Below are 15,545 nucleotides of genomic sequence, written 5' to 3'. Positions count from 1 at the left end.
AATCACGGGGGGATTCTCCATTCAAGAAGAACTTCGAAGGTTCACACCCAACTTGGTTTCCCGGCAACCAATTTAGTGCGGGAGGGGGAGGCTTATCGAACTTGTCAGCCCCAACTTCCAAGCCTAATATTGTTTATCCCTGAAGGATTTTTCTTGAGATCGTCCAGCAAATGCTCCAAATTTGTTAATCTTTGGGGGCTTTGGTAAGTACAGACTACTGTGACTGTTGAAGTCAACAAACCCCGTGTTTTGGTCGGGTACTTGCTTTGACAACAAAACCTCGAGAGAGCTCCCTACTAAATGTCGCCTTCTATTTTGCTCTACAGGTACCGATGCCATCTCCTGTGACGACACAACGTCCCTCCAATCGTGGAGGAACTACAAAACCAACCTCAAAACCACTGGACATCGGAGAACCGCTGGGCGCGCACGACACGAACACGGTGCGCTCTAGAGTGCGAAAATGGCAGCAACAAGGCGGCGGAGTTGTGACGGTGGACGACCCCTATGCCGATGACGAGGAAAATAAAGCGAAGCCAACACCGAAACCTGCCAAGGTCAAGGTAGAGAAGCTGGAGAAGGCGGAGAAGCCAAAGGGCAACCCCCCGACCACAAGGAAGCGCAGCCACAGCACACCCCGCAAACGTGTCGTGAGCGACGAGCATTGGAAGCGAACGCGAAATCGAGCATCAACCCAGTCCTCGTCGCGTAATCTACCTGCACCAAAGCGCATAGCCGAATATACCACAAATGAAGGGCCCAGGTCTTCACGGGGGAAACACGACGATAGCGAAGATGAAGACGGGAAAGGTCGCGACCCTCCTCGCTCTCAGGCAAAACGCGGCACCGGAGTGGGGTCTAAATCTCCTATCCGAGACACTAAGTCCGCGGGTGCACGACAGAACATCGATACCATCACAGAGAGCGACTATGAAACCGACCATCCTAAATCAGTCGAACCTTCGGAGCTCTCAGACAGGCTCAAGACGCGCTCGCCTCCTCCAGAGGATGTATGGGCAGCAAGCGAGGCGGATTTCTCTGAGCTGTCTAGGAGACGCAAGCGCGGCCCAGCGAAACCTCCCAAAGGTGGCATATTCGCGCACATGATCGATGAGTCCAGAAAAATGTTTGGGATCCCCGAGCCTGAACCACCGAGACCTACACCCACGCCGACTACGGGCCGTGGCGCTAAAATCGAGGCATGGCTTTCTGACACACCGGATCCTTTCATGGATGAAGCCGGATCCAAGAATGATATACCCGCTCCTCTCGATCTGAAGTCAGGCCGAGCAAGGCGATCTCAAAAGCTTGCAGACGGAGATCTACAACCCGGTACCAAGTCCGAACCATCAACGATCAGCGAGCGTCCGAAGAGCTCCGATCGTCCAAAGAGCGCTGTGAGTAAGCACTCCAAAGGAAAGGACAGTTCTTCTTCGGTCGACAAAACACCAAAGGTACAAGATCGCGAGAAAACCCCAGAGTCGAAGCAATCTAGTATAGATAGGACCTCCAAGTCATCTGTCAAGAGCAAAGAGGACAATAAAGTCCAAGACAAGCCTTACGAGGATAGTCTCGCGCCCTCGGAGTCAGAGTTACAGCCATTTTCCGACGGCGGCTCTGAAGTATCGGGACATAATGCACCTGTACCGCTTGGCCTTAAAAAGCCATTCCCGGCCACCGGCTACCATCGTTTATCAACGATTGCTTCTACGGACACCTTGAGCACCACTCTGACTGATGGAACCGAACACGTACCGAAGTCTACCTCCACCGAAAAACGTCAATCGAAACTTGTCGAAGAAGCAGAAGAAGCAGAAAAGGATGACCAGTTCGATCCAGACTCGCTACCAGTGGTCTCCTCGCAACTGAAAAGACGGCTTACCACTCACAATGACCTCATGTCTGTGCTATCTGTTTCAGCCTCGCGGAGCAGAAGCATCCGGTCGAATCGGAGTATTCGCACCAACAAAAGTCGCCTGGCCCACGCAACAGTTGACGATTTGCTTTATGAGCTTTCCGGTGACGAGACGAAGTATATGCGCGAGCTGAAGACACTGGTTGGAGGTGTGATCCCGGTCCTCTTGACTTGCGTGCTATCCCGTTCTGATTCGGCTATTGCCGCAGGCCTGTTTCGGCCGTCTTTGGACCCTGAAGACGACGTTAACTTCTCAAAGCCAATTGTTAATATGGGAGTGGCGATCGAGCGCCTCAAGAACCTGCACAAGCGAATCCCGCAGGACAACGTGGATGCATTGCTTACATGGGCGCAAGGTGCCCAGAGAGTCTACCGCGAGTACTTGAAGGCGTGGCGCCTGGGATTCAAGGATGTCATTGTCAACCTGGCTCCTCTGGATGAGGATGAAGTTACGAATGATGCTGATACGAAGAGCCTGGATGAAGGCTTGGAGCGAGACGAAAATGGCGACATCGTAGACAGCGACGGGGAGAAGGTCGATGTGGCCTATCTATTGAAGCGGCCGTTAGTACGTCTCAAGTACTTGGCCAAGAGTTTTAAGGGGATAAATATGCTGGAGCCGTCGCCAAAGGCTGAAGAAACCGCCACCGCCTATCAAAGTCTTGTTATCGATGCCCGGAAACGCGTCCGAGATGAAAGAGCGAGGTTGGAAGATGACTCTGCTGCCAGTATCGACCCAACACGCACAAGAGACCCGATGACCTTGGGTGTCCTCCGCGGGATCGGCATTGATCAGACTCGCCACGTCCGGGCTCGCGATTTCTTCAATCTATCGTTGTATCACTCAAGTGGGCAACTTGTGGATTGTCGAGCTGAGCTTTTGTATCGAGACAACGCCTCGAGCAAAGGGCCTGGAGGTGATCTTTTGATTTGTGAAATCGATCATTCAGATCGCTGGCTTCTCTTCCCTCCCATGGACTTGAGATGTGTTTCAGCCCGCAGGGGAGAGTCGAAACATGAGATCGTGGTCATGCTGCGCAGCGCTCCCGGAGATGAAACCAAGTACTGGCAAGAATTGATCTCCCTCCGCATTGACGAAGAAGAGGTTGGGTCTGAGTGGATCTCATTGCTTGGATCTGACCCAATTCCGCCATCAATTTGTCGAAGTCAAAGCTTCATCAGCCGAGCCAAACAGAACAAGGCTCGCAAGCCCTCTGCTATTAGCTCTCCGCCCAGGCCACACCCAAATGACATCGATATTCCCATCGGCGAGAAGGCGACCGGTAAACGACGCTCGTGGACCCCCAAAGAGCACTCTTCTGAGCCAAGTACGGTCAGCTCTGTCACCGATTCCAGGAGCTCTTTGTCAATTGCCACTCGGGAGACTGACTACACTACTGGAGGATCCGAGCTATCTGCAAAGCCCGCCCGCGTTGACCTACCTTTCCTTCCTTCTACGGCTCCCAAGAGCTCACCAAGTAGCCCAGAAAAGACTCCCACTGGGCTCAAACGATCCAAGGCTAAGAGACTTTCTCGCTATGGGGACAGCCCGGCTTCTGAGACTGCCTCTCAGCAAAATATTTTATCCGATAAAGTACCTGACCACAACAGGTCCGCAATTGCCTCTCCTCCTCCAAGTACGCCAACGGGGGGTAGATTCTATGGCGAAACAGAGCAATCCCCAGCCAGAGGATCGCCCAGAGAAAAGTCGCGTTCGAGGATTCCCCAACCTCAGAAGACGCCTGTTAGGGAACTCGAGCCGGAATCTCCTAGGGTCTCATCTGTGCCCTCAGCAACTCTCCCATTGATTCCCAAAATCCGAACTCCCAGCAGCCAAACTCACCTTTCTACTCCGACAACCATCGGCCCCGAAGATGAGGAAGACTACCCTCCACTTGAATTCCTCCCAAAGCAAGAAATTCCGGAAACACCAACAAGAACTAGGAGAAGGAAGTCTCGAAGACGGCCAAAGGACGACGATAGCCCCCCGCCTCCCCCGCCTCATCGTTCGCCTAGCCCTGCTAATGGCAAGCGCTCAACTCCTCCGGTCCTCACATCCAGTAGTGGTAGACTCAAGCGCCGTGGCTCTTCTCCCCTGAAGCACGAATATGAACCCTCAACAGCTTCAGATTACTCGGAGAGCGACTCGGACGCGTCAACAGTGCGCCACTATTCCTATTCATCATCTGAATACTCAAGATCGGGCGGCTTTTCTGACTCAGACGAGGACTATTCCTCGGTATCTGAAGACGAAGAATATGTTACTCCCAAGCCAAGAGCGCTCGACGTGATTACGGACGCCAGTTCTCTGTCGCCTTCTAATTCTGTGTCGCAGAGCGGCTACCGTGCTGTGCCACTGCAGCCCACTAAGACTAACAAGGCCATTGCATCTGTCTTTGCCTGGTCCGACAAGGGTAACTGGGAGCCTTTGCTTCCCGACGAATGTAGCATCGTCATTAGTCCTGGTCTGATTGAGGCCTTCGCGATGGGCTCTGAACCTGATGAAAACTCCGAATCCATGTCATCAAGACCCCTCATCTCTCTTGAATTGACACCACTCGTTCCTATTCGCCGTGGCACCGCCATTGACATCAGTATTCGCTCTCCTCCCACCGAGCGGTCCCAGATCACATCCAGCAACAACATCATGTTCCGGTCAGGCAACCCTGATGAATGCGACGCCCTATATGGTCTAATCAACCAATCAAGAATCAACAACCCAACATATATCGCGCTCCAAAACGCCCGCGGCTCATTCAACGGCCATGTCTCTACCTTTGAACCTACCCCGAAATCCGGCGGGGGCTTATTTGGTTGGCCCCGTCGCAGAAAGAGCTATCGCGCATCGAGCTCCCCGCGCTCTTTAGCCGAAGGATCCGAAAGTAGCGTGGGGACCATGAGCAGTGCTTTCTCAGCCCTCAAACGCTTCGGCACGGGCAGCAGAATGTTCAACATTTCCCGCTCAACCATCGAATCCCGCACCGGCCGAGAAGGCAGCATCCACTCCGGCTCTGGCGATTCCGGCAACGACCCATCCCCGAACTCCGGCATAAGCCGCATCGCCGCAGCAGTCAAAGGGGCCGACGGCATCGGTCTCTCAAACGCCAAGGTCCGCCTGTACGCACGGGAATCCGCCTCCAAGTGGTGCGATATGGGGGCCGCCCGTATGACCATCATGCCCGCACCACCCAAGAACCCCTCCCGCCCCGGTACTGGCGTTAGTGGCCGGAGTGACAGCAGTTCCCCGCAAGGCGACAACGCCGACACTTCACCTCCAGGATCGGGGTCCGCCTCCCCGCGCGGCGCTATCTCATCTGAGAAGCGCATCGTCATCCGCGGCAAGACACGTGGCGAGACTCTCCTCGACGTCTGTCTGGGGGAGAGCGCCTTTGAGCGCATTGCTCGTACTGGTATTGCGGTGTCCATCCGCGAGGAGAATGAAGATGCTTCCATCGCGAAGAAGGGTGGCGTTGCTACTGGATCTGGCAAAATATTTATGATTCAAATGAAGAGCGAGGCTGAGGCGGCATATACCTTTGGGCTTGTTGGTAAGCTCAGATATTAATGAGTGATGTGATGAGCTGATGTTGATGTTGATGTTGGGTTTGGGATCGGGTGTACGTCCACAGGTGTGAACGAGGTCTAGATATGGGGGGTATGGGGGGTCTAATTTTTTTTCTTCTTACTTATTTTTCCTTCTTATTTTTTGGAATATCTTCAATCATTAGCTCTGTTCTTTTGTACATTTAGATTTAGCTGAATGATATCCTGGCCGTGGAATAATGCAATATTGCCTACTTTCTTTCTTTCTTCTTCTTCTTCTTCTTCTTTTTCTTCTTTTATACAGTAACATGTCATGATGCAGAATCCATGGAACCGATATCGTGCCCTTCATTTGCATTCTATTACTTTACACGTTTTCTATATGTCGGGGTTGAGGTACTTCTATGTCTGCCATTCTAGCATTATATATAGTATAGTCCAAATAAATGAACATGTATTACAATACATCATCCCAAAGGGCAGATCAATCTAACTCCTGATTTCCGCCCCATTAGTCTTCTTGAAAACATATCCAATCAAGTTACACTCATCCTTCAGCATAGAAACGAGCACATCGTCATCAATGGCAGCTTCAAGCTCCTCATCTTCAACCTCAGCCGCGGCATTAGGATCAGACTCAGTGGCAAGCAGAGTTGGGTCAATGTGTGAGTACTGGGCCAAAGACTGGTGCATCTTATCTTTCTGACTCTTGGTATCACCTTCCTTCTCTTTCGTACCCTTCTTCCCCCTCCCAGCCATCTTAGCACGATAAGTGCCGTCACGGATAAACTGTTCTTGTTTCTCCATATCGACCTCAGAAGCTTTAACAAGAGTATGAGGTTTCGGCAGTGACTCATCCGAATCATAATCCTCATCCCCATCGTCAAAGTCCGAAGGCGGATCCGACAAATCCTCATCAGAACCACCCCCACCATCAATAGTAGCAGGTGTCGCAGCCCCAGACGAAACCTCAGAATCAGCCTGAACACCACGTCCACCACACTGACAACCCAACAATTCATGCGTCTGACACGCCCTGTCCTCATCAAGCCTGAACAAATCTCTCAGCTCAGCAGCCGAGAACTGCGCACCACCATTACTGGTACTCTTCTCCTGCATAACACTATCCGCAAGACCAAGCTTGGTAACCTGTCTCTGCCAGATCTTCTCCTCAAGACTACCCTTGAGCAGAACACGGTAGATGCGACAAGGCCGTTTTTGGCCGTCGCGGTGAATACGTGCCATAGCCTGGATATCCGTTGCCGGGTTCCAGTCTACATCGAAGAGGATGAGACGACTAGCGCCGATCAGATTGAGACCCGTGCCGCCTGCTTTAGCGGATAGCAGGAAGGCGAAACAGGAAGATGCTGGGAGACGGTTGAAGTCGTCTACCAGGCCTTGTCGTTTCTGCGCTGGGGTGCTGCCATCGAGACGGAGGTAGGGGAGGCCGAGGGATGTGAGGAGGGTTGCGAGGAGGGAGAGGGTTGAGGTGTAGTTTGAGACGAGGACTATTTTCTCGTCTGTTTTGTTGCGCATTGTGTCGAGGAGTTGGTCGAGGACGCGAATCTTTGCGCTCGAGGAGGGTGATAGGTGGCGGTGGAGGGGTTGGGGAATGGATTCAATGAGGGCAGTCATTGTTTCGTTAGGGGTGTTGTTGTTGTTTTTAGCTGTTAGGAGGGAAGGGCTGTTGCTGAGCTTTTTCAGGATTGTTATTAGCTGCAGGGCGCTTTCGGCGTTGCCCATTGCTGTTTGGAAGATCGGGGAGGCGAGGACAGCTTTGTAAATATTTGCCTGAGGGCGGGTTGGTTTGCAGAAGAGGACATATTCGGTCTTTGGGGGGAGGTATTTGGCCAAGATGTCTGCTGTTCGGCGGAGCATAAATTTGGAGGTGAGTTCCCGCAGCTCTTCGCCTCTGGACTCTCCTTTCTCAATCTCCTTTCTTGTTGCTTCTGGTTGTCTGCTGCGAACGATTGGGGTTTCGAATTCTCGAATAAAGGACTTGAAATTGCCCAGTATCCCTGGATTAACAAGGTCCACGGCTGCAAAGAACTCTTTCAGGTCATTTTGAATTGGCGTGCCAGAGAGAATGACCCTCTTCACGGCGCTGAGAGACTGGATCGCTTGACCACTCTTGTTCTGCAATGTCTTAAGCCTGTGGCCTTCGTCTGCGATAATGATATCGACTCCAGAACTATTCGCCAAAGCTTCCTGGACAGTTCTGAGCTTTTCATATCCAACAATCATGATGCTATAAGCCCGGCCCTTGGTGAAATCAGTAAGACGTTTACTCTTATCGTCAAACACAAACACTCCAATGCGCTCATTTCCGAGCCACTTGCGGAACTCCTTCCGCCAGTTATTGATAAGAGTGACAGGGCACACAATCAAAGCCTTCTTAATAACAGGCGGGGCTTCAAAGACAGGGTTCTGCTTAAGCAAAGTCCAAAGCAGCGCAATAGTCTGCAAAGTCTTTCCCAACCCCATGTCATCTGCGAGAATGGCACCTTCACCATTGAACGACCGCATACCCATGACACACTCATACAAGAACTTCACACCCTCACGCTGATGCGGCCGCAAGTTCTTGGTCAGGATAGGATCAACGACAACATCCACAACCTGTTTCCCCTTCGGCACAGACTTCGGCCGCGGCATAACCAATGCACCAACCGCCTTAGGGTCATGGCGTGGGACAACCTTCCCAATGACCTTGGGAGTAACCGTATTTACAAGCAGCGGCGCCTTGTAAGCCGCAAACGCCGCTGGTGCAGTCCCAGGGTTCGCAGTAGGGTTGGTAACTAGGGCCAGCGAACGCTTGAGGGACTGTGTCCGCTCTGCAGCCGTAGGTTTGCGTACTTCACCCTTCTTTCGAGGGGGGAGGGCGTCTTTTTTCGGTGTGGGCACCGGGTCCGGCGTGGAGGTAGGTGCTGGCTTCGTGCTTTCCAAGAACCTTCTGCCAGAGAGGTATTCCTTGCGTGATATTTCAGAGTCTATTTCAACCTCTTTCCCGGATATAGACAATGTTGTTCCCGGCTCGAGGCAGGCTTCGTGCACCTTCCGTCCCATCTCCTTCCCGGCAGTATCTCGTAGATACACAAATCCTCCGCGAATAGAGAGAATCCCATCCCCGTCCCACGTTTTGTGCTTTTTGGCGCTTGGTTTGCGCCTGTCTGGGTTAGCTGGTTGGGTGTAATTGGTACGCCCTGTGAGGGATCAATGTTCCGAGGACCTACCAGAGAACATTGAAGTATTTTTCATCGGATGTATCATCTTTGGTCAATTCATTAGATAGCGAGTGTGTCACACTGTCTGATCCTCGATTGTTGACTTGTAGGAGTGGCTTTCGACTGGCTGTTGGTGTCGATTGCACATCCTTGGGCGTTGGTTCGTCTTCGAGGCGGGGCTTTTTGGTAGGACGACTGGACTCTTCGAGGGTGTCGTTAGATGATGTAGCCGGGTTCCTGATTAAAGGGGACTTGAAGGGTTTGAAGACCATGACTGTGTTGGTCTTTTTTCCTTGATCAAGATGGCGTTGGGATGAGGACGCGACATGGGCGCGGGACGCGTAGTCACGTGAGATAGCATATCAATTTTGTGCATTAAAGAACTGGGTCTAGAATCAGCACACAGTTGACTCTATTTCAACATTTATGTAACTATCAATACTGGCATGGAAAGTGGACGTATTCGAGAAAGGTGTTTGGAAAAATAAAAATAAATTATACTTTTACAGCAGCTATATATTGTCGGAAGAAGTCCAACGCGGATAGAAATGTACAAAAGGTGTATATAAAGTGAAGTCGCATCATGAAAAAGAGCATTTTATAGCCACACAGTGGAGAAAAACGCTGTGGCAAGCAACATGGTATACGCAGGATAGTCCTTCCAAAATCCCCAAGAAGATTTACCGAGCATCATCAGCCAGGGCCTTGTCAGTCAACGGGACATGCTTTGGGCCCACGTAAGAGCCCTGATGAATGAACCACCAGATGGTAACGAAGATAGAAAGACCGCCGGTCATCAGACTGGCATAGTTCATCGCCGCGGCGCTAGTAGGGATGGCGTAAGGGAAGCAGAAGATGATAGCGAAGACGATGATGTAGGCACAGGACAGGGCATTGACGATGTAGCCAATTGTGTGGTTCATGAAGAAGTATCCAGGGACGAAGGAAGAACGGCGGGTCAAGATGTGAGGGAAGATGGCCATGAAGTACGAAAGACTGGATAGCTGCACGAAGCATCCGACAAAGGCGCTGAAGGCGGTGCTCGAGCCAAGGTAGATGCACGCTAGCACGGTGATTAAGCCACAGCAGGCCAGGGTGGCGTTGAAGGGATTCTTGAACCTGGGGCTGATAGTTCCAAGCCATCCCGAGAATGGAGTGGCGCCATCACGAGCAATGGTCCAAAGCGTACGGCCGGCAGTGATGTAGCAACCGCAGGCAGTGATAAAGGTAGGCAGGAAAGCGACGACTAGAAGACCCACAGAGCCCGCATGGGAGCCGGTGGCTTGGCGGTAGATCTCAGCAAGGGGGAAGAAGGTGCTCGGGTCGGACACCAAGGCGAGATCGTTGATAGAATAGAAGATTGCGATCATGTAACAGATACCGGTGACGAAACCGACAGCCATCTGGGCCAAGATAGCCTTGGGAATATTCCGGCTCGGCCTGTAAGTTCAAGTCAGCATTAATAAATGGGAATAGGAAAGGAAGAAGACTGACTTGGGGATCTCCTCAGCCAAGTGAGATGAGCAGTCAGGGGTGCCAACACTGTAAGCACCGTTGAGCATACCAGCCACAAAGACGAATCCTTGTTGGGAATAACCAGTTCCGTTCTCCCAAGTGGCCCACACAAGCTTATCGGTGGCATATCCAGAGCCGGTCACATGAGGCATCACAGCGCACACGACGATGGTAACGAACACACCAGCGAGAATGAAGAACAATCCGAGGTTTCCAATGTGAGGCAGGAAGCGGTTCATGAACAGCACGACGCAGCAGCAAGTCCAGGTGCAGAGCAGGAAGCTGACAAAGACGTTCCATTGCGAGGGCACAAAGTCGGGATGCATCTGCACATACATAGCCACGGTCTGCTGAGCCAGAATCAAAGACATGGATGCGGCGCCGAGAATCCAAGCCAGACAGTTCCACCATCCGGCGTAAAATCCACACACGCGACCGTACTTGCTTCCCGCAGTGATAGTTGCCCAGTGGTAGACACCACTGGATGAGGGCATACCCGATGCCAATTCGGCAATTGATGCGGCGACTAACCAGTAACAGATAGACACAGCTATGCTAAATCAGGGGGTCAGCTTTAAGTTTGATAGACTGGTAAGGGAGGGTGATATACAATTCATAGATAGTTCCTGCAAGTCCACCGTTGCTCAGGGCTACAACGACACTACCACCTTGGGCAATCCATGTGTTTCCGGTAGTCACGGCCACAGCACAAATACTGATGAGGCCAAAGTTGCGCTCTAGTTCTTGGCGATGACCGGAGGCGTTGACCAACTCTCCATCGATTGGGCCATCGTGGGTATAATCCGGCGAAGATGCGACCTCCTTCTCGGGGACGTAGCTGACCTCCTTCTCCGGCGAATAATTGACCTCACTCATATTCGACGTATTTTGGGGAATTTCCCTATAACAACAGAATCCTCCTTTGGCGTATAAGTTCCGGAATGCACCTCCCAGGGGTATAGAACGAAGTGGGAAGAATGGATGTGAACAACAGATGTTAAGAAAAAGTGAACAAAAGTAGGCATCCAACGTATATTATCAATGTCACGGCTGGGCCGATCATATAAGGTCGGCTTCGACAATCCTATGAATTCCCTCTCGGACCCCACTCCTACTTTCTCAATCTTGAGCCAATCAGAGTTCATAACAGCACATCATTCGATGGCTAATTGGTTCACTGTGGAGTCGTCCCAGAGTTGTGATTGGGCGAAATCGGAGGGAAGGGTGTTACAGTGAACTCCAACGGAAACTCTAGCAATGAACGCGGGTGCACGGCTGCATCACGCTTGACCCAGAAGGGGAGCTTCAGCAGAAAGGAAGTTTCCACCCTCCTTAGTGTTGTTGATTACCTTTATCTTTCCTCTATCTTTGGCTTCATCTCTACTTCTTTCTTATTTGGGGAGATAAGAGATAATTTGGGGCTCTTTGGCGGGTCTATTGACCCCAGACTTTTTAAAAAGATGAAGCCGTTCATCGATACTCTAATTAGATGTCCATCTGGGCGCTCCTCAGAAGTATGCATATATTACATGAACATAAAACATACCTAAGTAGTTGAAACCTCCGATATTTTCATCCATGTTACTTCGTACCCACATAGAATACCCGTAGGATGCACTATTAGACACTTTCTTCTAGGACTACCCCCCTATTATTAAAAACATATGATTTGTGAGTGAGACAAGCAGGGAAAAAAAACGACACCTATACAGCACTGTACGGCGTATTCCGTACTCCGTGCCTGGTAAACTAAAGTACAAATTCCGGCTAAATACGACCCCGAACAAATTCTTTTCAAGTAATATCAAGTGGTATTGGATGTGGGCACAAACAATCTATGTTGTATGTTCGTCAAGCTAATACGACCGTGTGTGTGTCTCATACAGGGCATATGGCGATATAAGGCTAGAGGATGGCCTTAGATCAGCCTTTATACCCACTTCAGAGCAATGCCACAATATAGAATACCCCATCTATGGAGAGTGAATTAACTGGAAACTGTCGGGAGGCAATGGGGGATCTTTTAACCTTGAGCCAGAACGTTCGGAAGTATAATGCAGCTGAGATTGGATAGCGCTGACAAGGCAAACTCGGAGTTTGCCTAGCCTCAGATCTAGTGGGCACAGTGATCTAGTCCACCGCGTGGCATAATTGGTATTTCGCCTCTAGATTAATTAAGTACTATAATTCATACCGCTAATTAAGGAGTAAAGGAATGAATTAATTTGGGCAATTCATTGCACGGCGTATGTTGTATGTATGGATTTACGAATACGGAGATACCATGTCGGCAGTGAAGAAATTAACAAAGGCACTTATTCCTTCAAGCTAGAGACTTTAGCGCAGAGTAAATATATGAGACAGGGATTACTTCCGAACATACCGAACTTTCAAACCTTACAATGTCAACCAGTTCATTCCCATAATTTTCGATGTTCAGTTATATTTTCCAGTCCATGCGAAGTTGTACTCTGTACGGAGTACATCATGTACATCATATCCTAGGACTCTTGCCTCTGGGGGTCTCCATAAAAGATTTAAGGAGACCTCCGTTCCGAGTAAGGATCCGCTCCGTTCCCACCTTCCAAAATCCCTCAAGCGGAAAAAAGTGTCGGACCAATCAGCGTCTCATCCATGCATATCGTTGGTAATCCACTCTGTACACTTGTGGTTAGTGGCAAACTCAGAATTATCTGTATGCCCCGATCTGGCAGGTCTGCGTGCTCCAGAACTATTTTGAGTGAAGTCTACGGAGTACTCCTGCTATGTATGTTGTATAAGATAAACAATTGGTCTATTACCTGGGATTTTTCTTCGACTCCAGGGCTTGGATATTGGGTTACCTAAACAATCATTCACAAAACCTTGGAATATTGGTTGATCAGCTCCTCCACTGTGGGCCTTTTCCCCCAGATAGAAAGAGCTATGTCTATCTTCGCTTGGATGTCGGTTTGCTTTGGTGATTTGGGCATGAAAAAAAATTATTGATGTGTTCATGTCCTTTTGCCTAGTCAAGCAGGTAGGTAGCAATTAAGTTCGCTATGGATCAAAGTAGTAAATTTTCTTCTATTAAAATTGGGGTGAAAGGACTACTAAACTGTAAACCAGCTAAGCCAGCTAAACTTACACACGACAGGGATTAGAAAAAATTTCCAGTAAGCAGAGGTAAAGTGGACCAATGGCAAAAATTGGCAGTTCTAAATCCAAATACAGCATTGAAATCAATTTCCCGAACTAATCCCATCCAAGGAAACACTCCCCCATCCCAAGACCCCACTGTCCAATGGTGATTCTTTGTACTCTATCTTTCAGTGATTGGCGTTTTCATCCTCTGCATCTTACCATACCTATCATACTTTCGAAGGTTCTAACATACTTCGAACCACCCCTGTCGTACGATTATCGGCATATGCAGGATCGGGACTAAGAAACTATACATAGCTCACATCCCTGCTAATTTCTTAAAATGTTGGTGCGCCTCTTTACTCTCGTTTCTCCCTTGGATCCTGTTAACCTCAAATTGAACAGGCCTGGGACAATGTCTGGCTTAGGAGGTCACTTCGCGGTGGAATTCGCCCGTGAAACATGGGCTCTATATTCCGTCGGCGTACTCGGTGCCATCTTGCGATGGTGAGTATCAATTGGATATCCCAATATACAAACACCTACTGACCAGACATCTTTGATAGGACTGCTCGTGTTCGACGTTTAGGCATTCGAAATCTGCAGTCCGATGACTATATTATGCTCTTCGCAGTATTTTGGTATACAATACTATGTGTCTCATTAAATGAAGTCGCTTCCGGTGGAGGGTCAAATCTTATGACCGACGAGGATAGGCTACACTTGACGGATTCAATTATCGCTGAACGAACGCGCGGTAGCAAATGGGTCTTTGTGTCGGAACATTCCTTTCTTCTTTGCATCTGGAGTTTGAAGGCATGCATGCTGGTGATCTATGCGCGTATCACGTATGTTGAACCTCGATTTGGAGCTTGTTCTTTTCGCTAACACCAACCAATAGTGAAGGACTGAAGCAGAAACGCTGGATTAACTATGTCGCAATTTACGTTGCACTAGGATTTGTCGGAACCGAACTGTCACTCTTTCTACTCTGTCGCCCATTATCACACTACTGGGCTGTCGACCCAGAGCCAGAATACCAATGCTTCTCCTACCAATATTACGAAATCGTGCAAGGCTGCATCTCAATCTCTGCCGACGTCTTCATGCTTCTCATCGCCATCCCGATGCTAGTCCAAGTCCGTGTCCCGCTTAAGCAAAAGATGATTCTGACGCTCCTCTTCGGCATGGGAGTCTTCGTCATCGTCGCCGCCGTTCTGAACAAGGTGTACTGCCTCGTCCCATCTCTGATTTCCTACGTCTACATGAACTGGTACTTCCGCGAAGCAACCGTCGCCATCCTAGTCACCAACCTACCGCTAGTCTGGTCACTTCTCCGCGACGTCTTCCCCGCCCTCAAGAGCTGGACCGGAGGCTCCAAGCGCGGCACCGACCGCTACAAGTCCGGTCCCTGGACCAGCAAAGGAGGCTCCCAGCTGCCTCCCTATGGCCCGCCCAGCCACGCGCGATCGGGAGACTTCGGCATGCAAGAATTCGAGGGCACCACTACGATCACTCCGACAAAGGCCACTGCTTCTGATGTCAGTATCAGCGAAGAGCGCGATGCGAGCAGTGATGACGGCTCAGCCCGCGCTTTGCGCATTCGTCAGGATATCACCGTCACGGTGCAGCGTGACTCACGGCCGGAGGATTATGATGCGAATTCTTCGCGCATTACTCGCGCCCGCGAGGAGGTTTAATTGACCCCTCTTACACACTGAGAAAAGTCTCTTTTTTTAATCTGTCTCCTTTTTTTTACGAATCCACGAAGTCCCTAAAGGGCGGATTGATACCCGGTCCTGTCTCATTGTGATTGCATTTTGTCTGTATATATTCACTTCTACACCTTACTTTTTCTTTTTGTTTCTCTGGGATTATCGAAGAGACCTGTTTTTAGACATAGAATTTTCTCCATGGAACATACATTACAATGTACTACAAGTCCAAGATCCGAGATTTCCATATGCCACTATGACTTGAATTGCGTATGCCACTAACTATAATCTCCACTACGGAGAGTCCCACCTCCAAAATTGGACTCTGCTCTCAACCACCTATTTTATATGTCCAATACCCCACGTTAACCGCTCAAAGACAGATCAAAAACTTGGAAAACAACCCATCACAACCCGTCGATCTCCCGGCACCTTGCATTGAGAGCTGCCGATCTTATCGGCATCGGACGGCGATGTTCTAAGCTGGGAAAGGATTTACCAGGGCATTGA

At 50.1% G+C, this 15,545-nt stretch overlaps 3 protein-coding genes across 3 annotated transcripts; 2 read left to right on the top strand and 1 right to left on the bottom strand.

The window, feature by feature from the left end:
• Positions 1–332: 332 nt before the first annotated feature.
• PEX2_076600 (uncharacterized protein) lies at positions 333–5,480 on the top strand (the record flags this gene model as incomplete). Its single annotated transcript, XM_016744930.1, has 1 exon — positions 333–5,480. The coding sequence occupies one exon, from the start codon at positions 333–335 to the stop codon at positions 5,478–5,480; it is 5,148 nt and encodes a 1,715-aa protein (XP_016598523.1).
• A 467-nt stretch (positions 5,481–5,947) lies between these two features.
• PEX2_076590 (Helicase, C-terminal) lies at positions 5,948–11,073 on the bottom strand (the record flags this gene model as incomplete). Its single annotated transcript, XM_016744929.1, has 5 exons — positions 5,948–8,624; positions 8,692–8,919; positions 9,367–10,122; positions 10,177–10,752; positions 10,808–11,073. The coding sequence occupies 5 exons, from the start codon at positions 11,071–11,073 to the stop codon at positions 5,948–5,950; spliced, it is 4,503 nt and encodes a 1,500-aa protein (XP_016598522.1).
• Positions 11,074–13,663: 2,590 nt separating this feature from the next.
• Positions 13,664–15,020, top strand: PEX2_076580 (uncharacterized protein; the record flags this gene model as incomplete). The annotated part of the gene is made up of 3 exons (XM_016744928.1): positions 13,664–13,827; positions 13,887–14,168; positions 14,222–15,020. The coding sequence occupies 3 exons, from the start codon at positions 13,664–13,666 to the stop codon at positions 15,018–15,020; spliced, it is 1,245 nt and encodes a 414-aa protein (XP_016598521.1).
• Between the last annotated feature and the right edge of the window lie 525 nt (positions 15,021–15,545).

The sequence above is a fragment of the Penicillium expansum genome (assembly GCF_000769745.1).
Source record: "Penicillium expansum strain MD-8 chromosome Unknown contig267, whole genome shotgun sequence".
NCBI classification, from domain to species: domain Eukaryota; kingdom Fungi; phylum Ascomycota; class Eurotiomycetes; order Eurotiales; family Aspergillaceae; genus Penicillium; species Penicillium expansum.
The sequence above is the reverse complement of the archived record's forward strand: the minus strand, read 5'-3'. Positions and strand labels throughout refer to the sequence as shown.